The following is a 22,782-nucleotide window of genomic DNA, read 5'->3' on the forward strand; positions in this document are numbered from 1 at the left end:
TAGCTTTAGCTCTTGTAGGGAGGCATTATTTTAACTAAAGATTATATCGTTTCCGAGAGATTCCCAACCTATATATCATGTTTAGGCGTAAATATTTAGAGAGACAACACCAGGGTCTTTAAATTATCGAAGTTCGGTGTCCCGAAGCCTGTTACTGGATCCCATCCCGGAGTGGCATTCCAGAACGCTCTAGGTATGATACCCGCGCCAGCCGGCTCCGGCTCGCTGGATCGACCGTTCACGCCGTTGCACCCCACGCTTTTTCCCGCCGTGATGTCATTCAGCGCTTCGTGCCCGACCGTGTACAGCAGTGGGTTGAGCCAGCCCAGTGTGGACTTGCCGGCGCGCAAGCGCGCGTCGTTAAGTAGAGCGACCACGCCAGCCCAAATCGGCGTGGCTCCGCTGGTGCCGCCGTTGTAATCTCGCTGCCCGTTGTAAAAGCCCATGTACCCCGACATCGCCGAGTGCGCGGCTACATCGGGGAAGCCGCGCCCGTTAAAGTTAGTGTACTGGCTGTAGTACTTGATGGTCGCGCTATCGACCTGATTCAAGTACCTCGTGATGGCCCCTTGTTGATACAGTGGGCGAGGGAAGTACTTGCTGAAGCCGCCCGAAGAGCCTGACCATGCAGCCTCCGGGGAAGAGCTACCGACAGTGCCGCCAACGGAGGTAATGTAAGGGCAGGTAGCGGGGAAGGCCGGATTGAACTCGGCAGTCTTGTTGTCTGGGGCAACGCAGCTGGCGCCAACGCCAGTGTCGCCTGAAGCCGAGATGATCGTGATACCGCGAAGACCTTGAAGGGCAATGAGGGAGCAGGTTAGGACGGCGTAGTCATAGGGAACAGTCTGGACTGCATTAGCAACAGCATGTCTACGAGTGGGAGCGACCGGCCTACGTCTTCGGCCTCGCCATACGATAACGAGATGACTTGCGGTAGCTCGCTGTTGGGCCTTGACAGCAAGTACCGGAAGAAGGGCACGAAGGGCTCATTAGTGTTCTCCTCAGAATCGATACCTGGGATAAAAGGTCTACCCAAGGTCAGCCCAACAATTCCTAGATAGAAGACGTGCCATGATTGACGTACGGCGAGCCCCCAGTAAGAAACTCGGTTATCGGTAGGGGAGCAGCAATGCCGATCATGTTTTGGACATCAAGATTTGCTTCATGAAACGGTGTGGCTGGGTCTTGGTCGTCAGGGCCGTCTGCTATGATCACCTTGGTGACATTCTGGCGCGCGACACCGAAAAAGTCCTCGAACTGAGCGACGTCGGCCCGGAGCGACGACTGCCCTAGGAAGCTACCGACGCCGGCACGACTTCCCGCTGTTTTGTCGGGAGAATAATTGCCGATGTTGTACATCTCTTTTAGACACGCAGGCGTCATACCGTTCTCACATGAAATATTCGTCCTTGTTTTATGCTGGGCCTGTTCGCTGTGCTTTACTGAGGTTGCCGCTTGCGCTTTTGATTGAAACGCTTTGGTGTTGCCAAAGTAGGTGCTGGGTTCAAGGAGCACAACGTGCTCTTGGATGTTATCTGGAATGGAGTACGATAGAGTCCGCAGCTTTGTTATATTCTCAGTGGTGTAATGTTGGTATGATGCATTGAAAACATTATTGGCGGTCGTCAGATCAGTGACGAAGTCGACGAAAGCACCGTCCACCTGATAGTTGAAGATTCCGCCCGCTTCCAGCCAGGCGGTGACGTTGTTGACGGCACCGGTCGAAGGGCCGAAGATCGATTGCAGCTCCTGGGCATCTTTAAAATTGCCATAGTCCGAGCTATGGGGGTCTGAGGTGCAGAACAGCAGCGGCTCGAGCATTTGAATGTTCTGCATCGCCAGAGCGAGCGTGAAAGTTATCTTGGTCTCGCTGCGCGGCTGGACTACTGCCCTGGACCAGCCCGCAGGCGCTGTCGTAAAATGCTGGTGGTAGGCCCCAAGAACGCTTGGGGCGGCTAATGAGAACAATGCAGCATAGCATGCAGCGTTAGGAGAGATCATGATCATGGTACTAGCCTTGGACGGTACCGGTAAAAGTTGGCGAGCTTAGAGCTGCAAAAGTACGGCTTGAGGACGAGGAGACTGACGGAGCTGGGTTCGTTGAAGATTTATAGACGCGGCCTAGCCGCCCTGTTCTTCCATGTCTGATAGGGTACGCTCCTCCATGATTATCTAGGGATGTTAAAGCCCCTCACAAGGTACCGACGATCAGGGTGGCCAATAAGACCAGCACAGCCCAGCTCAGTACAAGTTAGATATGCCCTTGGAGCTCCTCTACCCATTGGCTCTTGATCTTACCATAAGTACGGAGTAGACCTTTTGCTATAATATGTCGATACTTCTCCGTGGTTCTATCGCTACTTGGCCAGAGTCCCGCATTAGCTATCCAAAATAAGCGACTCCTAGATTCAATTACGCCCTGAATTATTCCAAACCTCTACTCTTGATGACCCAGTCCCTCAGCCACCTCTCTATTACAGTAGTGCTTTTTCTGCTATTTCGGGGGTTGTTCTAACTACTGGTTTCTACGGACCTGTCAGATTCACCTACTGAGCTAGGATCATACACTTTAATTCCGTCTACTGTGCAAGTCGTATATTCCTGTAAGGCGCCAGACTTTGGTACCTCTTTTTTCTGCGGTAAGAAGTCGGGCTTCGTCGGTGTTCGCCCGCGAGGTACACTTACTTCTTGCAACGTAATACCAACATTGAAGTCAGGTATATTCGCATTGGCCCCTCTGCATACTTCGTCTAGGTCAACAAGGTCTATAGAAAACTACACGGGTTTACAGGGTTTAAAGAACTTACAAGGGTCTGCAGTGGTCTGTAAGATGAGGCTGGCACTTTGATTAGATCAAAAAGGGCTTTGATGTGGCCGTCTGGAGAACCACTTTTTCGGTTTCCGGAGATGACGTTTGAATGGGCGCCCGCGATACGGAATGTGGAAGGTAGTCCCTTATATGTGGACTTTCAAGCTTTTGAGTTTTTATCTGACGGATTGACATTAGTGAATACTCCACTCTCAAAGGATTATACGAGTGGGCTACTCCACCACGGATAGCGCATCGCTAACTATAGCCCTTTCAAGCTTTTGGCCAAGTACTTGGCGAAGTACTTGCTAGAAGAATCCACTTACGAAGGATTAATATAACTGGGCCTCTTTATGACCCGCTATTTGTAAAAAGAATTTTAAACGACATTGACGCCATAGTGGGCCTTAATTGCGATTAACTTTAATACGTAATACTCCAGCATGATCCCACTATTTTGGCTCAGTGCGGAAAATATGGATACCGTGGTAAAGTACCGGCTAAGGACTTTAAAAATGTAACGTTTTAGTCACAGGGGCATTATACTAGTACATCTTTGCACCCCTGGCCCAGGCCGGTACGGGCCTTGTAGTCGTGGGATTATCTAGCTTAAAAATACCCCTGGTACCGACCCTATGAGATACGCACCTATAAAGGTTTAGAAGTGTGGTGCTAAAGGATGGATTCTTCAAGCTCTCCTCCGGGTGGAGCGCGGCTATAAATCTATCTAGCTATCTATAGCAGAGCGGTGTCTAAAATTTTCATAAGGAAATGGTAAACAACATAGGCATGCTCATGAATCAAATGTAATTTTTAAGATGTGACTATCCTTTAATTGTTAAATAGTGAATATGTTGCTAAGCTGCACATACAAACTTCAATACGTTAATTAGGTTTGTCTTCCCGATGACAGCATTGTCGATATCCTCAAATTCTCTAGCTATTATACCTCCTGGTTTGACGGCACTTATCATTTCCGCGACCTCTCGTACATTAACAGTAGGGGGAAGCTGTTGACTCAAAGCGCTGTCCAGATGATCATCTCTCCGACGAGATACCTTCTATCCAGATGTTCCATCATAAATAATACCACCACGATAGTGTTTCTTCATTGATAGCTCCAAACCGCTCATCCGCTGCCCAATTCTGTTCACAACAGGCATTTCGTACCCTCCAGCATGACCCATTTGTCTTTCCACGCAACAAAAAGAATACGGTCCTTCCAGTGTACTCAAGGACACCTTGTTCAGCTCCGCCTTATTCGGGTCTTGCGTATCCGGGGGACCGACATTTCTCACCCTCGCACTCGAGTTATGGAATGCGCTAGACTCCTATCCCAGAAGTAAAGTGCGACTAAGGATAGAGACTGTCCCGTTTTACTGGCACAAAACGAGCCTGAAGCCTAGACTGTAAGATTCTATAGATATTAGCTTCTGGGAAATAGCGTCGAATTATGGAGGGTCCTACTTCTTCGATGCCATGAGGTAGCAATCCAATAATTTCTGATTCCTTAATTCCCAAGTGCCTACTTAGGCTCGTCAAGCTAACCAGGGCTTAGCGATTGTTTCTGTATCCTGTACTGTAATACATTTGATTTGTCCTGTTTCGCAGGCCTGAGGGCTGTTAGAAAAGAGGGCTTAAAGGTCGAGGTTGTCCGCAAACTCATGAAAAACAGCCTAACCAAAGTTCTTTCCAGCCATGAAAGACGTGTTCATGAGATTCTGCCCCCGACCTTTAGCGGCGGAGGTGAAGGCCTTGGGATTAAAACTACTGCGGTCTACGCTTCTTACAAGAGTTGCGGCGACAGACTTGTTGTTTCTGGTGGCGAAGACGCTAGAAATCAGATGTAGCGACCCCCGGGATCACGTCTTTGCGCTACTAGGAATCGCATCCGACGAATATTGTTTTGATCTTATCGACTACAGGTGTCCGATCACAGCTTTATCTGTTTGCATGTGAACCGTTGCTGCTGTGCTGCCTACTAAGTTCTAGGGGTAGGCTCACCTGTAGCTTGCTTGAACCATCTTGAGTTATCAATCCGTCGAGACTCCTGTCCATTCGATATTTCTGACTTGGCCCAGATCTAATCAACATAGGCTGTCGTATCCTCATAATCCGGCAGAGTTGTGATGCGATGGACAATAGCGAGATTGGTTGCTACGCTTTGGCGATGGTGTAGTCTTCGTTGCCGGGCATCTTTAGCGGGACGATCTTGTCGGTTATGACATAGACTATGAACGCTTCACTACGTGTTTCCAGAGATAATTCTGATGGCGAGAAAAGCAACAGGCATGAGGGACATTTGAGACTGGAACTATCGACTCAACCATAGCCAAGATTGATAGGGGCAAATCTAAAGTTAGAAATTTCGTCTCGATATTATGTGGCTATACAATGAATTCCAGTATTTTCTTTCCTAGCAAAGGTTTTCGACGGAGAAACTAGTCCCGAAGCCGTTCGCCTGTCCTCCCTTTCATTTACTGATGGATCACCGTTCTCGGGCGCTAGTTTAAAAGTAAATTCTCGAAGCTGCTGTTCTCATATATGTTTACCATGCCCAGAATTTTGATATATTATTGTCTAGCCTTCAAATTCTTCTATTAGAAACCTGGCTTAGGTTAGTTTGCGGCAACGACGTAGTCGCTGCAACGAAGTCTTTATCATCTGTGTTTAGACATGACTAGGCGTAAATTCTCGACTACTTTTGTACTTGCTCCGGGTATGTCAAAAAGGATAATGAAGCAGGCCGGCCGGCCGGTCGCAATTGCGGGCGCGGTTTCCTAGAGCTGCCATATCAAGTGATTAAACTCTGCTGCGCCTACCTGCATCGTCTTAGCCCTTGCATATGCATGCTTTCAGAACGGCCAGGGCTTCGGGACTGGCCCGAACTTTGGATGTTGCGCCACACTTTCCGCAAGAGATGCTCGGCTGCGCAGTAGAATAAAACCCGCTATTCGATTAGCGACCGGAGCAATGAAAAGCTCGCGCGCGAAGCTAAGAAGAAGGGTTGCTTTGGGCGAAGGCTTTGTCGTGGCGGCCATGGCGAAACCATCACGTTTCTCTTACATAGGTCGGTACTGTAGTTTATTTCAACAGAAACTGAACGGTACACTGTGTTCAATACACAGATGTTGGAAACCTCATCATTTGGTTGCAATTCGATTATCTCCTACTTCCTACCCCTTTAGTAATTAGGCTATCATGATCTTGTCTACAATGCAAGTACCATATCTGTATCTGTGATCAGCTTAGTCTCGTTCAAATGCAATGCATACTCGTGCCAATCCACTTTTAAGTGACTCATTGAAAGGATTGATCCGGAAACTCAATGTGTGTCTAGATCTTCTCAGAGGCGAGCTCGATTTATTGCATCAATGGTGCAGGCGGCAGGGGTAAAAAATTAGATTGGTTTGGTAGCAGACGGAAAATGCCACGTCTTCGGCTTCGGAATGCCGGAATCCGCCAATCTATTTTGCACGGAAGCCCCTTGCGTATGTACCTATCTTTATGGCATCGTGCCAACAACACTATAGCTCCTTGTTCAAAGGAACCTTGTCCTAGGCGTCAAAACTAACGCCCGACTTATATGTGCACAGCGCCCTGCTCATGCTATCCTGTATGTGCCCACTCATTGCCTTCTTTGCCGTGGTCCGCACAAAGTGCAATTCCTACCTCTTTAATCATGACTATCTCTCTTGTTTCGGTCGTTTGTATCGAACTCTTTTCTCTCATTTGCCTCATGATCCTTTGCCTTGTATTTTTCGAGACATGTCTGAAGTCCGCAATGTTCTGTCACGGCCAAGTATACTTTGGGTTTGTCTGACATTCACCGCTATGTAGGTGATAGTCAATGGGATTCGTTTTCCACTCGATTCATCAAGACTTCTAGCATGGACTACTTTTGTGACTCTAATGGAGGTCGGTTGGCTTTCGTCATTGGCTGAGAAATTCTGATGAACACAGTCTCTTTATGTCCTGCATGAGCCGCCGAGATCACGCCCGATCCTCACAACGAATGTATGGATGCTAGTTGCCACCTTCGTTGTCATCGTAGAAGTCACACTCATCGGGCTTCGCTTTCAATTTAAGAAGTGGCCGCAACTTGCCGCGATCATATTCCACTCTTGTCAAATTTCACTCTTGTCAAATTATACTGCAGAGGATGAATTTTGAATTAAGCTAGTATACGATTCTCGATATTTCACTCCACTTGCTGGAGACGTTGGCTGTAATCCCCTTGACCTTGGGTGTCCAAGAAGCAGTATCGTGTAAATCCGGTTATTATAGCGAAGAGCTATTCAGTTAACTCTTCTGTGTCCTTTTAGGCTTGCTGGTCCTGAATATAATTTGTTACGAGCTATTAAGCTTTCAACGAACTGTTACTGATGGTGAATGTTCTTTTCTTCGTCCATAGCACGTATCTGTGTACTTGGCTATGGTATTGAAGCTACGAAAATATGGATCGGGAAAAAGAACGGCTGTCGCCTTGTACAGTCTGGCCCTTTGGAACGGTCTTGTTTCGACGTAGCTGTTAGAGGTACATGTCAGCGTTTCCTTTGCTAGTATATTCGAGATCCCAATCTGTCCACCCTGCGATGTGTATCTAGGTAAAGTTGGTGGGGGTTGTTGGATGGCATTTTTCTTCTCGTCATAGACGAGAAGAACAATGCCATCCAATGGGTTTTAGAAGGATGGAACTTTTGGATCAATGAAGGTGTGGCTAGTTAAGTCCGAGGCACCCCGAATTGCTTCAAGTCCTTGGGTTGGAAGTGACGACGCAAAGATTTGGGCAAGCTCTAGTGGCTGGACATTCGTCAGAGATGACCTGGAAGAAGGAGCATCGGTTGTGCAGATTTCCAGAATTTTTATCTGCAGGGAACCACGAAAAGCGGGAATTTGAACCGCACTCCATCTACGGTTCTCGTTATGACGGTTAATCCGATAGGATCCATGCCTCGTCATGTTTTTAGATAATCGAATGGTGCGGTGAACTTCTTCGGACCAACACGGTTGCTCTGGTTGCTCCATCGCCTGGTCGCAGGTTGGACGTCGAATGCTCGTCGGTGTTCATGTAGCCACGAGAAGGGGCCAAGGCAAACTTGGCTCAACCGGTATGTCTTTGATAGCCCTAGCTTCCCCATGATAGAATTCAGCACGAGACTCAAAGTTGCTATAGAAATTGCGATTATCCCAACACATGCTGGACAGTGTGGACGGATGGTCTGAACCCAGCACCGACTTCCTTAGCTCTAGTGTCTCTCAAAGCAGATCTTCGGCATTTTTTATAATTTGTTAACTGGTTATAGCTTGCTTAACAATGTTGATCGTTCTGACAACCCACAACTAACATGGTTTTAGGCTCGTCGGGCATGGCGCTGTAAGGTTCAGAGTGCAAACATGCTTGATTCCCGTCAGCACTGACACAAGAAGGAAATAAATGACTTTACTACATGTGCAAGCAACCCATACCTCAGAGCTTCCGCCTCACAGGATACAACCGTAAGGGTATGGAGTCTCGATCCAAGTGATCACGAGCAGCCATGTATTGCTATCCTCAGCGGAGAAGGCCACTCCTCAGGCTTATTAGCGACTGTGATGTCGCAATGTTTCAATGAGTTGGTGATATATTATTGATGTATTCTCGACAGGCATTCCACAGGAGTGGCCGGTATATCCTCTCTGCAGGTCACGACAACTGCGTATGCATGATGCGGTCTTACCGTCATCGCCGTCTTGCCAAATCTTTGCCGATCGCTTGCCACAGTGGACGTTGCCAGATTTGTCTCGAAAATGGAGTGACAGGAACCCGAAGCCTCCAATAGTTGTATACTACCCGCATTTCTTAACATCAGAAATTGATCATGGGATTGTGGACTGGTAAGCGCGAGCTCTTCTCTAATCTACTAAACTGACCTGATTAGTGTCGCGTTCTACGGTGATTCAATCATTTCCAGGGTATGTCACGAAGAAGATCTTTGTACTGTGAGGATCGAGGGATTTTCTTCAGGAAACCCTGAGCCATTACAATCCGATACCCCCACAACTAGTGATAACTGAGCGGCGTACTCGATCGTCCTTCATAGCGGCATCTGCGTTGACAATCCCTCGATACACCCGCATGATACTAATCCATACGCCGGGAAGTGGTTATTAATTCTACATGCGCTTCATTCTCTTTTATTATAAGGAAAAAATATACGGTCCTCGCTTTCTGCAACGCCAAATCAACCATTTTCTTCTGGGACCTAGCGAGACTTGAGGTATATCACGATTTCATGAGCGAGCTGAACAAGCCGGGTCATGTAACCGCTGTATAACGGCCGCACTGGCTCCATTCACACCGGCGATATTGGGTTGAATAGAGACAAAGTGGCGCTGACATGATGTTCTAGGCCTACAGCATCCTCGCGGCACTGTGGACCATGCTGCGAGTACGGATCGAGGAGAGGACTTCCAAGCCGGGTCGACCAACACCGCGCTTACAGAGCGGGGAGAGCGAATCGCTCTCAAATCATGCACGACATGCGGCTTCAGCACCGATGAACTATCACAGCTCTGTGAGAAAGCGCTGGAGTTCCATCGACACGACAAGATTGCCTGGAACAGGTTAGTCAATGATAGTTATGCGGTGTCTTTGCAGGAAAGAATGCGACCATGCTGAGGATCAGTCTCTGGGCGATCCGAGACTATGCTATGACGATGAGGAGAAAGCGAGTTGATGGCGGCGCTGCTGCAAGATGCAAGGAAGGCTTGAACTTGTTCGGACCACCTAGCATCTCTTCAAGCTACAGATCCCAGATAAACGTCTGCACTCCTCCACGAAATCACACGGACCACACTTCTGATGATGCGTTATACCTCAGGGAGAACGATGATAATTTGGGACACACTAGTGATCAACACTATGTAGACGGAGAGCCCCGGGGAAGACCTGCCAAGAGAAGATGTGCCATATGTCATATGCCTTGGAATCCCCGGCAAGAGCAGACTCTGCGAGCGGGGAAGGAACAAGATCAGAGCGGGGAAGATATAGCCACAAGATTAGACAGAACGCCTAGAGGAGTGAGGCAGCATTAGATTATGATAGAGCGCAGGTTTAGTTTGAGGAAGCGTCGAATTTAGAGGCAATCGGATTAATGGATCTCTATATAAGCGAACGAGAAAACTACATGGGCATAACTACAATGAGTAAGTATATATTCCAACAAGACAAGATGTAACAGCTGGACAAGACTATACAACTAGAAGGTAAACCTAACAAAGATACAGAGAGATATACGACCATACTTTTTTTCCTCGACGACTCTATATATTCCTGAGCCATAATGCGTGTAGCTTGCGATTTGGACACGCGTCATACTCTCTCAAGATACCAAGGATGGTCTCAATAACAGGCGAGGATATGTCGCATAAGCAGTCAGATGATGAGAGGAACCTGATGAAACTGCAGCACGACTGGTGCAGCGGGAGGTAGAGCTGTTAAGATCTGGTAGGAAAGTCGACCTGACTTGTCTAAGATGGCTGCTCAATGGGAGGGAACCTCTCCCTTGTCGGCCTCGGGGCCTCTCTTTCTCGCTCGCAGCCAGGCTCAAGCTTCTTGGTGGCCATGTACTTCTACGTCGACTCGAAAGTGTATAAGAAGAGCAGCTCCCTATTGTTTATTTCCAGAGTCGCTACATGTTTTACTTGCTGCACCACCTCCATAGTCCCATTAATAGTCCCAAAGATCCCTTAGGCGTTCCGACTATATGCGCTACACGCTTAAACCCCACGAAAATCAGCCTACGTAGCTCTGTTTCTACATGGATCATATCTTGATTTTGTCCGTCTATTTGATGGTAATTATGTTGCTGGTCATGATTCTAGGAGAAGATGAAGAGCGGACGATATTTTTTTCTCGACGACGTTTCTTCTGACATTGATGACGTTTGCTCTCTTAGTAACAATGCGCGCACTCCCGTCGACGTTTCCTGCTACTCATTACGTCAGTTTCAGGTACTTTTCTAACGGTTCCCAACTACGACAAATTTTCGAGTGCGACTGTGACGCAAGTTCGGAAATAGGTTTATTTCATAAACAAAAGATAAGGGAGAAACTGACCGCGTGTTCCAGATTGTGTCAGACTGTCAATTTGTGGCGAAGACGGATAACTTGGTTCGCTAGAGCTTCGAAATGCCGCCAAACTTTGCCTTTATAGAGTGCCATGACGTTCGACGGGGACAGTTCTTGGTTTACACGGTGACTTCCCGCACGCTTCTACATGAAGTGGAATTTCTTGATTGAATATCCATCGATCGGTCTAGGGAAGCTCTACCTTTCATCTTCATTGCGCCGAATGGTCACGGGATCGAAAAAGAGGACTGTGTTAGCGAAGAGGATGTGACGTCCCTGGCTAAGAGAATCAAGGATACAAGGGGTAAGGTATATGCTATTTCAATCAGCAGGATCCAAAGTAAATCGTGTACGTCGCGTACGGAATTTGCCTAAGTGAATACATCGGTTGATTCTTGTGATACGGTTATATTCGACCTGATACCATCCCGTTGTAGACACAAAGAGCTGCCGCGGATACGAGTTGCAAAATTGTAAGCGGCTAGAGCTCTAAGACCACAAACGTCTCAATGCTGGTCTGTCTCTACGTAGGTCTTCAACCATGCGTACAGTCGAAAAGATAGACGCTGAACGAGGAACGTTGTGATAAACTTATCTTCCTCCCTCTTTTACAGACCTTTCCCTTCTCTATCCAAGCCAGAGCCGCAGTCTTCGAGGGCTTGACCAAGAATTTGGTTCTTGGAGGCAGCGCGCGCTTCTCGTAGACAGTCCACAAATGCGTGTCTCGCAATTATATCGGGGATGTGGTTGCATGAGTCCTCCCGTTCATCTCCCCACGTTCAACCACCGGCGACGAGCTAACACGTTCGCCTTGCGCATCTCTGCTTGGCCCTGTATCGTGGATTGAGACAATCATCATGTGGCTGGCGACAAGTTGCCGAAGAAGCCAGACTAGCCGCGATGCTATGGAAGCGTAGCCATCGTCTCGAACCGCTAGATTCATCGATTGATCGTTGATTGATCATCAACCCACTGTCAACTGATCACGAATGCCGTCCTTGTAGCTTCATCTCTCCTGAGCAGTGTCCCCGTCGGACTGGAATTCGTGAACGAGTTTGTCGGGCTGCCTGCGTAGCTGTCTTCCTTTGCTTGCATGCCTAGCTGCGAATCACTGCTTCCTGGCTCCGTCCCGTTCGGATGCCTTGAGGTCTTCTCGCTAAGCTTCCGCTAACTGAGCTTCACAGGTCGGACTTCTCTGAATCTTCAGCGGCAGGCAGATTGGGAGGCGACGGTTGACCTAGCTCATCTAGAAATGATAAGCCCTCAGGCAAGTCTTCTGGCCTCCTTTTCGGCCGTTGTCCTTGTCTTGTTTCGCTCGTAGCTCGAGAAACTGCTCCAAACTAAGCGACATTTTCGATGCCATTGTTGATACACGTACCGCAAGAAGAACCAGTAACAGTTGAAAGGGGAAGAATTGCAGGCTGATACTTTGCAGGTTGACCTGTTCCAGCGGAGACGAGCGGAGTAGAAACAATGCCTGGAGGCGCCGCTAGTCCTGCATTGTCACGGCATTGTCACGGACTGCACAATCGCTCCGCGCGGGCAACCACGCTATGGCTCCTAATAAGCGATTATAGAACGGCGAATAGACAGTTCTTACAATGTCAACGGCAGATTCTCACGAGACACGAACTAACCGAGTAATCGCCAGGGCAGCATCTTTCAAGACGAGTTGGGGATGTGGCAGAGTTAGGCAAGTACCGACGCGGAAGCAGTCAAACACGACAAAATCACACGCTACACAGCAACCGAAAAATTCACCCACGGGCGCAATATCACCTTTCTATTTAGAATTGACAAAATGCTCTCGGAGATTCTACTACCAGTCATGAACTAGTCTAACCTAGTCATGAACTGAGACGTAGAGCTGCTTCTGCAGCCGTGACAGGTTTCCGGCCTGCTTGGACAAGGGAGACAATTGGGGTCGAGTCGTGCTCCTCGGACAAGGAGTGTCGGAGGTTGAATGGTTCTCTATCTCCATGACCATAGTTTCTTCTGAGGGGAGCCTAGTGCTTGATTCCATTGCCTGGGAAGAATCGCCTATGAACTGCTGCTCGATCATTCTGCTGTCCATATCTTCAGACGAGGGTGTTTGGCTACACCGGGTTTTGTCGGGCAATCGAACACGATGGTGTAGAGCATTTCCCATTCTTGGTTGTGAGGCTTGTCCGTTTGAACACGACCTTTTCCTGTGTTGACCCTACGAGACGGTCCGAACGACTCGGTCAAAATGTTGTAGTCTCCTGACCGCAGAAGCCACTTCTGTGCCACTACATCCCAGACACTGAGTTCCTTCCTCATCAAAGGGAAATAAACATTTGTAGTCTCACCAGCCTTGATCATCACCTTCTCAAAGCCTCGTAGTTGTCGCACAGGTACACCGTCGCCGGGCATGCCAAGATATAACTGCGTAACCTCCTGGCCGTCACGGTCACCTTTGTTCGTGACCGTGATAGTGACATGTGCAATTGCATCCCAAAGCATCAGCCTGACCACCCTCTATAATGGTGCCGCACGGGTATTCACCCGCGGCTTACTCCGTCTTGACCACCGCAAGGTCCGAATACTCGAAGATTGCGTAGCTCAGACTATACCTAAACCCATATCGCGGTGTGATGTCATGGGCATTAAAATGACGGTAATCCACAAAAACTCCCTCAGAGAAATTCGACTAACCTAGGGATATCTCTGGTACTTACTTGTTAGGGTTAGGTCTGGCTTCTGTAGGTCACCGTAAACGGACTCGTTTTGAGCCATAGTGTACGGCAGTCGGCCCGAGGGATTGACATGGCCGTATAGTAGCGAAACGAGTGCCTTACCTCTCTCTTAACCGGGCAGATATGCGAAGATGATTGCCGTTACGTTAGGTTGTTCCGCGAAGACGTCTACGAGCCGCGTCCCGGCGTTGTGGAACACCACGATGATGTTAGCGCACTGGTCCGCGACGTGCAGGGTTAGGCAGTCCGTAAAGTCGTCGCGTAGTGCTAGCCGGTTATAGCTCTCGGTGGCCTATGTGTTGCCGACTACTATACAAGCGTTAGAGGCCGGGTTTGCGAGCGGCGAGCTAGATTCCAAGTCCTAGTATAGCGCCGTACCGTCCTCGTGAGCTTGGCGACGAGCGCGTCATATAGGGTACTTATAATTTTATGACAGAGACCTAGGTTGTTGACCGTGGAGAGTGCTAAACTATTTTACTACCAAGCCGGACCAAGTCAAGTGGCCCTGTCCAGAGTCAGAATCTATTAAGATTAAATAGCCCTTAAGCATACCCTTTCACATCATCCTAAATATCATAGCTCAAGAGGATACCCTCGATACTTCGGTCAGTGCGAGTCTCCCACCACAACCACCAGCAGCCCGCACGATCTCCTAAAGCCGACCTGCAAATCTCAAGCGGTCTGATGTTATATAGGGGGAGGATCCTTTTATTACAATAGAGCATGAAGCTCTCATAACTCCAAGAATATCCATCCACACTGCCAATCATGTGAGGATCAGCTCCATATTCCAACAAGATCCTTACTTTAGCGTCATCCGACCACGCGGTGGCTATTTGCAATGGCGTGAGACGGTATAAAGTAAGGTCAGGGTCGGCTCCTAATCGTAGAAGCTTTCGAAGAACAACGTTTTCATCGGGAAAAGGACCTTGTACGCCTGGATATAAGGTTTCTCTGGAGAAAGTAGCAATCGGTGACCACATTCCGGAGAATAAATGGAGGACTGCAGATAGATTGAACAACCCTGAACCATGGTCGATGAGGAAAGCCAGGATTGTGAGGTGGTGCCATCCTAACTGCGCCGCAATCTCGATAATTGTTCCTTCAAACTCATCATCTTCGGGGGTGGAGTCATCACCGTTATACTCGCATCGGGAATCCCTTTCCATATGGAAAAGAGAGTTGACTGAGAAAAATATCGGGCTTCTGGTTTTGTCGTATAAGAACCTCTGCTAAATGGTAATGGTGAGTAAAAAGGAGATTCAGGAGAATCGCCGACTCTGGGCAATTGCGCACCGATCGCCATTGTATTTTGAAGAATTGGCGGAATGGATCAAAATCTATCCCATGAAGCCATTCAAACACTTGAATAGTACCACAGAGGTTGTCTAGGAGCTGGCAAAAACTAAAATAGCCAGGTCTCGTAGGCCTCAATAGTTCAAATACGTGCTCCGATAAGTCGGCCTGACACGACATCTTTTGTTGCCATGACTCGGAAGACAGCATAACAAGAACTGTCAGCTTGCACCAGGAGTTGATATTCTCAAAGAACGGCGTCAGGATATCAATTTCGCACATACCTCCAGGCTCCCCTCTTGTGCTTGCACAATTGAGAGCCTCACTCAGGACTGCTCTTGCTAAATCAAGATCCACGACCTCCCTGCATAAAGGCAAACGTCGCACTCGGGGTAAATCGGTCAGACTCAAGATATTCTAGAACAGTGTAATGCGCGAAGGAAACCTCGGCCAGTGGCAATGTTCCACCCTCCATTTGAATCTCAATAGGCGTGACAGTGACCAAGGATCGCACAATTCGCGGAGCGTGTCTTCGTCGTAATTGAATTTGCGAAAATGGTCTCCGACGGTGATCATAGTGAGATCTACAGCCTGGAGAAGATGTGTGCAGCTGATCCTCATTTTCCAAATTGCATCGTGGAAGTATATCCATCGAAGAACATGGGATACAAAAAGACGCTGCTCTTCATCGATGCTCAAGAAGACTCGCTCATACGTTTCATCCAACGTTTTAGGAAGGGTGGCTAGCTCGTTTCGGACAATGCGGTAGTCTGGCCGTAATCGTTGAATCACCTGCATTTGGCACACAGCCCAGCGGAACCTGTCATACTCAGAAACTTTCAACTATATGTGGACACAGGAGATGAGCCATACATGCCTCTATCCTTCACTGCCAAAGAGTCTTCAACTTCAGTGATGAGATCTCCTGGCCAATGGCGGAACTTGGTGTTCAACGCCTTTTGCGATCGCACATGAACTCGAATATCAGCTGTGACTAGATCGTTATCCATCGGAATTGAAACGGAAAATGTGGCCATAGCCCTCTCAATATCAACGTATTCGCGACTTGAGGCGACAATCTGAATTTTGTGAAACAGAGAATCCGTAACGAGTTTTCGTAATGTCTCAAGTAACTTGTCCCGAGGGTGGGTGCTCTCATCAAGCGCGTCAATGAGTATGAACAGTCTTGCAAAGTGATGAAGTGCGCTTTCGAGCGCGCTATATAACTCGGACAGACTTGACTCTGTGCCCATCTGCCACATTGCGTACACATCCTCTGGAATAGAAGAAGTTCGGCGGCACAATTGACCAATAACCCACCTCAAAAATGAACTAGTCTCATCTTGTCAATTCCTATAAGATCAATAGTAGTAGACCCAAGTAGTTTTTTTGTTCTTAAAAGCCTTGCAATATGATATAGTCTCTTCGATAAGGTATGACATCAAGACGGTCTTGCCAGCGCCAGGCATGCCGTAAAGCCACAAGCAGCGACTCACTCCAGCAAGCCAGCTGCTCCAATAAAGCGACCTTACCATCCACCTGCCGGTCTCAGGTTGATGCAGTTTCTGATTCCGACGATGTACTGGAGAAGGATCTGCGCACTCGAACCACTTGAAAATCTCATGGCATTGAAAGTCTATGCTTTGGTGAGCTTTCAGATCCGTTTAAGAAACTGTACTATTGATGGAAAAGACCCTAGCCCGGTCGACGAGCATACTGTAGGTCTAGTTCGAGCTAGAACCGCATCCAGGGAGATGAAGGGACGAAGGTTTACTTACCAGTGAGAATTCTATTTATTTTCACGATTTTGTCTTTGATGGATTCAAAATTCTGACTAGAAGTCATTTAGGAAATGTTCGCGATCTCTGAAAAAGTTGCTATTAAGAACAATGAAAGGTACCAACTAAACGTACTGACTCACATCATGCCGGCACTGGAAGCAAGCTCATTGATGGCGTGCGTGCATTCGATCGCTCCTGGTGGGATCTGGGACAAAATATCTTTTGTGTAAGCTGCCGCAATGGCTGCAGCATATGGCTGCCAAATCTTGTTCTTGTGAGAATCGGCGTAGTCGCTAATACTACGGATGACCAGGCAGGGGAATGCGTCCATCAGGCCAGCTGCCTCCATTTCCACGCACAGAATTCCCATGCTGGCTCGTAGCTCGTTTCGCTTTTGGCGTCCTTAATGACCATGTTTGACGACCCAATCGTTCCGTAATGAATTTGGGGTTGTAGATTGATCCGTTGCTCCCGCTTAACAATTCGGGCGGGATCGCACTTTTTGCATCTCTTCCCGCCTTCGTGTATATAACTAGCTTCAAAAAGCTGGTCTCCATCTGAAACCGGATAGCTATACTTAGCTTTCATTTGAGGATACTTCTTCAGCATTTCGTCAAAATGCCGTGACATGCCGTTACCGTAGAGGTTATGCACAGCTTTCAACTGTTGAACGTGACTAGCTAGTACGTGCGGCGGCTTGTTTAGGTGGCCTGTCCTTTGGAAACCCCCGTTCGTACTTTTACCACGATCGAACTGTACGACACCACCAAATGTATCTAAGGACTCGCTAACGACAACATCCCCAAGGCGGATATCAGACGAGTCACCGCTTTCGTAGTTCTCTTGATGGATACCGCCGCCGATACCTACTAATAATCCAAAGCGTATCCGATTAAAATCGTTTAACAATTGTGTAATTACCATCGCGGCAGCATTATTGCCAATTGTCGACATTATAGCAATCACAACATTATGTTGACCCATCCGCCCTAATGCGTAGGCATTCTAATCGCGACTTATGCTTGTATTCTCGTGCTTCTCGTCAAGCAAGGCGAGTACGGGGCTTAGCTCGTCCCCCGTGGCCCCGTGGGACATATAATAGCAACGGTGTAGTCGCTGTCTTGGAGGCGAGGTGGCAACTCGGGATTAGGGGATTGGAGCTGGCTTCGACGGGACATGTCGCTCTATAGTCGTAAATACGAACGCTCAGGAGACCAACGGAGCAATAGCTGCGAACAGGTGCTAGTGAGTTGGAAAGATAAGGAATGATCTAAAGGTAGAAAGACATACTGGACCCTGGGTTTGTGCGGGATTTTGGCAAACGTTGTAGGGCGCTGAATTGAGCAACCTAGCGAAGAAGGGAGGATTGGTTTGTCTAGAACTACGGCCAGCTGAAAACCAAGACAAGGTGGAGACTACACATAACGGAGGGTTGCGTCACAACTCTCTTCTCTTTAATAGCAGCCTCTTAGAGTGCTCTACAAGGAATCTCACAGACAGCTCGTATTAACCCCAATCAGAATGGCGGAATGTGGGGTCATCTTGAGATGACCGTTATGGTAGGTATCTTAAACTAATCGCCGATGAGATTTAGGCGCTATTGCCACCTAACATCTTTATTACACAGATAGACACAGAACTAGAAGGGGCCGCGTCTAAGTTCTAGTAGCCTTTAAATATGGTCGTGTTGCGTTAGCTTCGATCACTACCTAGCCGATGAGAGTAAGTGGGAAAAGTCAGTTATAAAGCTTCTAAGCAACAGTATCCTAGATTGTATTCGTTTATTAGGATTTTAGTTTAAATTATAAAGACTTATTCTTTTATATTAAAAGCAATTCAAGAATATAAAGGCGAAATTTACTTGTTTTATAAGATAATATAATAACTTAGTTAAGGCGTTAACTCAGCGCTTAAATAACTGTAACAATTACGATAAGATCACTAGGTGATAAGCTCATAGGCGTAACGATTATATTCAAAGACTTATTCTTGAGGAGGAGGAAAGGAATGTCTCCATCGCTAGTTACGAAGCGGGGGTTTTTACACTGACTACGCATGGGCGTACTTCGTACGCTGCCCGAGCGCTTAGCTGGCACCTTGGCCAAGTCGTTACAACACCGATTACGTACGGGCGTACTTTATACACTGCTCGAGCGCTAGGCTGGCGCCTTGGCCAGGTTGTTACAATATTTTAATATAATTATTATAAAAATGATAATAAAATATAATTAATATTTCATTTAAAAGTATCAATTTAAATGGGCTGTAACCTGGATTGTATGTATAACGTGGCCTGACCGCGGTGGCCTCCTCGGATCACTTACGGAATAATTACCCCGCTAGTTTGACGTATACCCAGAGCAGAGTGTGTTTAATATTGTTCCTTGTATGAATTCAATCTAATGTTTGTTCCATCAGATCACCTTGATGGCAATCAGTCCCTCCGCAGTTTTGAACGCATTCCACCCCGGGAATATGTTTACCATTCCTAGAATAGATTGATGCAATTCTTGACCCGACTGCCCGCTAATTATGCCTGTCTTTAACGGATACCAATATGAGCCTCTTGGCACCAAAGATTCACTTCGGCTCATCGCCCTCAATCAAGCAATCCATAGAACAACTCCACTAAGATGCTCCATTATCCAGTGTCGACGTTCGGCATTGAGTAAAGATTACTCTGCAGTTTCTTACGCATGGGGCCCTCGCGATTTCACGCGTAACCTAGAGGTAGATCACGATGGTGACACCTCGTATATAAGGACCACGTCCAACGTCGACATGTTGTTAAGGTACCTTCGCGGTCAGAAGGAAGTGCGCCATTTGTGGATTGATGCCATCTGCCTCAACCAAGACGATCATGTCGAAAAAGCCCAGCAAATTCCCCTAATGGGTTACATATATGGGCAGTCGCAGCAAGTGCATATCTGGCTTGGCACCGATAATTCCACAATTACCCAACTGTTTGCTTTTTTTCGAGCAGCCAGCCAGCTTCGAGAGACTAATCAGCAAGTAATCTCTACACGTGTTGCATCACTAATGACGAAGTATTTTAAAGATGCCTCAATCGATGAGACATTCAGCCAAGGAATTTTCCTGCCTGGAGCGGTAGAAGCACTCGATAGCATTACCAAGTTCTTCGATCGGCATTGGTTCTCACGCCGTTGGGTTATCCAAGAAGCCTATGTGGCCCGTCAAGCTATTGTACATTGCGGAAAATATTCAATTCCCATGGGACTTGTCGCCTCGGCTGCAAACAAATTTCAGTCCATGGATATATCAAGCTATCCCATTAGGATGGCGGCAAATTTGCACCGGCTGAAATCTTCAAACAAGCTTACCCTTATGGAACTATTATGGAATTTTCATGAAGCTCGATGCGCCGAAAAAAAGGATCGTATCGCTGCTCTAGCTGGTCTAATATCAGAAGATCTCTTTCATATCGACTATGATACTCCTTGGGATATTGTGTACAAGCAGGCTGCTTCACTTGCGCTACGCTCCAAAGATAATAGCATCAGACTACAAGTACTTCTGCACCTGTTCGAGTTTGGCCACCTTTCTCAGTTGAAGGATGTCGTCTGTCCATCGTGGGTCCCAGATTGGACAAGTTGCCGGACTCGCAAGTTGCCCTATCACGCATTGGCGAGGAATGTTGACAACATATCTGATTATCACACGACTTTTGGATGTTCGATTACAGCGACCTTAGCCTTGAATAACGATATTCTAGAAGTCTACCCGGGTCCCCCGACTGCTACTTCTCGAAGCTGGCAAGTGTTTTACGCAACAGAGATAGGGATGTATCCAGTAAACGAGCTTGACACCGACCGAGTCGTCAAAATTATGCAAAGACTCTTCCCATTCATCACCTCTAACTCAGCTTTTGAGGTACTCGAGATCTCATCTTTAATTCAGTTGATTTTGGACTTCCGCCACTCAGAAGCAAGGGACCAGAGGTTAGTGAGTAGGCCTCTTGAGCAATTCATAATAGCCCTCACCGAAAAGCTTCCAGAGTGGATACATTTAGACTTTTTCGACTCCTTACGAAAGCTGGGCTCATTGTTACGAGATGTCTGCTTCTTCGCTCTTGAGCCCTCAAAACCAGGAGTCAGTGCCTGTCGAGCCTACGGTATCTGTCTCACACAAGTACATTCTAAAGACATTATGGTACCGCTTTGGCACCGAGAAGAGAAGGCCACAGGGCGTCAGAGTATTTTGGGTGGGTGGAAAAAGGCCATCGACGTCACCACAATGCTTGCTGTGCGTCAAGCCGAGAAAAGACCTGGGTTGGGCCAGGAAAAAAGATCGGAACGAATTAAAGGACTAGAAAAAGACATAATTGCCGTTCCAGCAGTGTGTGTTATACCAAGTGGGTGGGCCTCTCTACAAGCCCGTGAGTATGACCTGAGCGTGGCAGATTGTGCATGGCAGGCTCCAATATGCCTGCCATAGGACTCTCGCTGACAATACCGGTTGGGAGACGAGATGGTCATCAGACACGACAACTCTCAGCCATGGAGGGTTGAAAAGATCTAGTGGCTGTTAATTGATGGCACTGGTCCTTACTATAATTCGGAGAACGAGTATGGCAACAAAAAGTGCAACGCCTTTCCGGAAGAGGCCTAGCACTTCGAAATTTACAGCATCATAGGGGACTCGACCGAGAATATAATGTCTTGGAAAGCAAGGAAGTCAAGGAGAAGCTTACGAAAGCCGAGAAGAAGCTTTCAGACGAGATCAGAGGGCTCAAAGAGAAACTGAAGGTGATCAATCAGAATGCTACTAGGCAGGAGCAGGAAAGGGAGAAAGTGATCCTCCTGCGGAATTATTTTCGATCAATTTGATTACCAAAAGAAGTTTGGAGAACGCTGGTCAAGATGAGGTTTTATGAAATTACGTCGCTACTTTCCCGCAACTGGTACGGGACTGGTTAACATCATGGAAGATGAGTTAGAGCATAGCGGTACGTACTCTATGAGCTCTATTGTCAATTGAACTGACAGTGACGGTGGAAAGGTGAAAATTGTTGTGCCGATGTTAGTTGTTATTAGATCTGGTAGCAGCGGGAGTGGGGTGGGTTTTACTTGGCTGGCATTTGTGCGTTGCGGTCTTCTGGATGGCTTGAAGCACTGCTACTGTATTAACGATTATGGATCAGGCTTCCAGAATGTCAACACTGGTGATGGGCTCCAAAGTAACAACAATGCATCGGGTCAACAGTTTATCGGCGGCACTTTTCATGGGTTTAGTCCGTTTCAGTCTTCCAAACATTAATGCGATTATGCTATCAGATGTGATTTTTAATTTTGATTTATGAAAACTTAAATATCTCAAACTTAATTAAGAACGAGATTAATTAAGAAATAAACAATGAAGTTAATGTAACTATATTCAAGTTAATTACAAAAATTTAATAAATGTCCGGTGTATTTTTATCTAGTTTTCAGGAAGATGCACGGCTACGCACGGACGACTTCTGTTAGTGTTCCCGAAACTCGCTAAATCGTGTGTCCGAGTCGCTTGTGGAAAACGTTAAATGTAAAGTCTTGCTATTGACTGTGAGTACTTTAGACATAGCAAAGTACACATGTTGGAGATGCAATTTTCCGTTGTCCATTGTGATCTTGTGTCGCCACTCGGATGACATGCCTCGCTTGCTGTCCAAATTCCTGATCGCCCTGCATTTGCAACCATATATGAGTAATCTCATATTTATAGCTGTACGATACAAGTGCTCCGACTTACGGCGCACCAAGATGCCGCCGACAGGAACGACCCTCGTAAGCATGTGTTTACCTAATAGTACGACGTGAGCAGATCACTGTAGAAGCTCACAACTAAAGTAACATGATATTCGGATGTTGTTATGCAGATACAGCTAATTTTATGAAATGACGTGAAGGAGACATCGGAATGACCTCTAGCCGCGTCGCTTCCTAGCGCGTTATTTAGCTATTATGTATACCGTGGTGTTTTAGCAAGCAATGCGGCACGATCTGCTAGAAATGCTGAAGTGCAAGCTAACCTAGATATTACGCCAAAATCCCTGGTCCTTGTAACCTAA

At 47.2% G+C, this 22,782-nt stretch overlaps 8 protein-coding genes across 8 annotated transcripts; 2 read left to right on the plus strand and 6 right to left on the minus strand.

The window, feature by feature from the left end:
* Nucleotides 1–95: 95 nt before the first annotated feature.
* Nucleotides 96–2,007, minus strand: BKA67DRAFT_663547 (peptidase S8/S53 domain-containing protein; the record flags this gene model as incomplete). Its single annotated transcript, XM_046108204.1, has 3 exons — nucleotides 96–845; nucleotides 896–1,028; nucleotides 1,085–2,007. 3 exons carry the CDS (start codon nucleotides 2,005–2,007, stop codon nucleotides 96–98), a joined length of 1,806 nt encoding a protein of 601 aa, XP_045953722.1.
* A 6,503-nt stretch (nucleotides 2,008–8,510) lies between these two features.
* Nucleotides 8,511–9,886, plus strand: BKA67DRAFT_540659 (uncharacterized protein; the record flags this gene model as incomplete). Its single annotated transcript, XM_046100805.1, has 4 exons — nucleotides 8,511–8,686; nucleotides 8,731–8,764; nucleotides 9,202–9,415; nucleotides 9,450–9,886. The coding sequence occupies 4 exons, from the start codon at nucleotides 8,511–8,513 to the stop codon at nucleotides 9,884–9,886; spliced, it is 861 nt and encodes a 286-aa protein (XP_045953723.1).
* Nucleotides 9,887–12,916: 3,030 nt separating this feature from the next.
* BKA67DRAFT_581964 (uncharacterized protein) lies at nucleotides 12,917–13,294 on the minus strand. The gene has a single exon (XM_046103956.1). It carries the CDS (start codon nucleotides 13,262–13,264, stop codon nucleotides 12,980–12,982), a length of 285 nt encoding a protein of 94 aa, XP_045953724.1. The 5' UTR covers nucleotides 13,265–13,294; the 3' UTR covers nucleotides 12,917–12,979.
* Nucleotides 13,295–13,879: 585 nt separating this feature from the next.
* BKA67DRAFT_428604 (uncharacterized protein) lies at nucleotides 13,880–15,352 on the minus strand. Its single transcript, XM_046096856.1, has 3 exons — nucleotides 14,935–15,352; nucleotides 14,191–14,870; nucleotides 13,880–14,143 (listed from the first exon to the last, which is right to left on the minus strand). Exons 1-2 carry the CDS (start codon nucleotides 15,214–15,216, stop codon nucleotides 14,205–14,207), a joined length of 948 nt encoding a protein of 315 aa, XP_045953725.1. The 5' UTR covers nucleotides 15,217–15,352; the 3' UTR covers nucleotides 13,880–14,143; nucleotides 14,191–14,204.
* On the minus strand, nucleotides 15,080–16,343 carry BKA67DRAFT_428621 (uncharacterized protein). The gene is made up of 2 exons (XM_046096857.1): nucleotides 15,808–16,343; nucleotides 15,080–15,754 (listed from the first exon to the last, which is right to left on the minus strand). The coding sequence occupies exons 1-2, from the start codon at nucleotides 16,194–16,196 to the stop codon at nucleotides 15,352–15,354; spliced, it is 792 nt and encodes a 263-aa protein (XP_045953726.1). The 5' UTR covers nucleotides 16,197–16,343; the 3' UTR covers nucleotides 15,080–15,351.
* Nucleotides 16,015–16,838, minus strand: BKA67DRAFT_428602 (uncharacterized protein). The gene is made up of 2 exons (XM_046096855.1): nucleotides 16,713–16,838; nucleotides 16,015–16,570 (listed from the first exon to the last, which is right to left on the minus strand). The coding sequence occupies exons 1-2, from the start codon at nucleotides 16,777–16,779 to the stop codon at nucleotides 16,296–16,298; spliced, it is 342 nt and encodes a 113-aa protein (XP_045953727.1). The 5' UTR covers nucleotides 16,780–16,838; the 3' UTR covers nucleotides 16,015–16,295.
* Nucleotides 16,839–16,851: 13 nt separating this feature from the next.
* BKA67DRAFT_595273 (nucleoside phosphorylase domain-containing protein) lies at nucleotides 16,852–17,699 on the minus strand (the record flags this gene model as incomplete). Its single annotated transcript, XM_046105144.1, has 2 exons — nucleotides 16,852–17,086; nucleotides 17,137–17,699. The coding sequence occupies 2 exons, from the start codon at nucleotides 17,697–17,699 to the stop codon at nucleotides 16,852–16,854; spliced, it is 798 nt and encodes a 265-aa protein (XP_045953728.1).
* Nucleotides 17,700–19,116: 1,417 nt separating this feature from the next.
* BKA67DRAFT_428721 (heterokaryon incompatibility protein-domain-containing protein) lies at nucleotides 19,117–21,461 on the plus strand. Its single transcript, XM_046096858.1, has one exon. It carries the CDS (start codon nucleotides 19,248–19,250, stop codon nucleotides 21,168–21,170), a length of 1,923 nt encoding a protein of 640 aa, XP_045953729.1. The 5' UTR covers nucleotides 19,117–19,247; the 3' UTR covers nucleotides 21,171–21,461.
* The last annotated feature ends 1,321 nt before the right edge of the window (nucleotides 21,462–22,782 follow it).

The sequence above is a fragment of the Truncatella angustata genome, assembly GCF_020726525.1.
Source record: "Truncatella angustata strain MPI-SDFR-AT-0073 chromosome Unknown BKA67scaffold_9, whole genome shotgun sequence".
In the NCBI taxonomy this organism is placed as follows: Eukaryota; Fungi; Ascomycota; class Sordariomycetes; order Amphisphaeriales; family Sporocadaceae; genus Truncatella; species Truncatella angustata.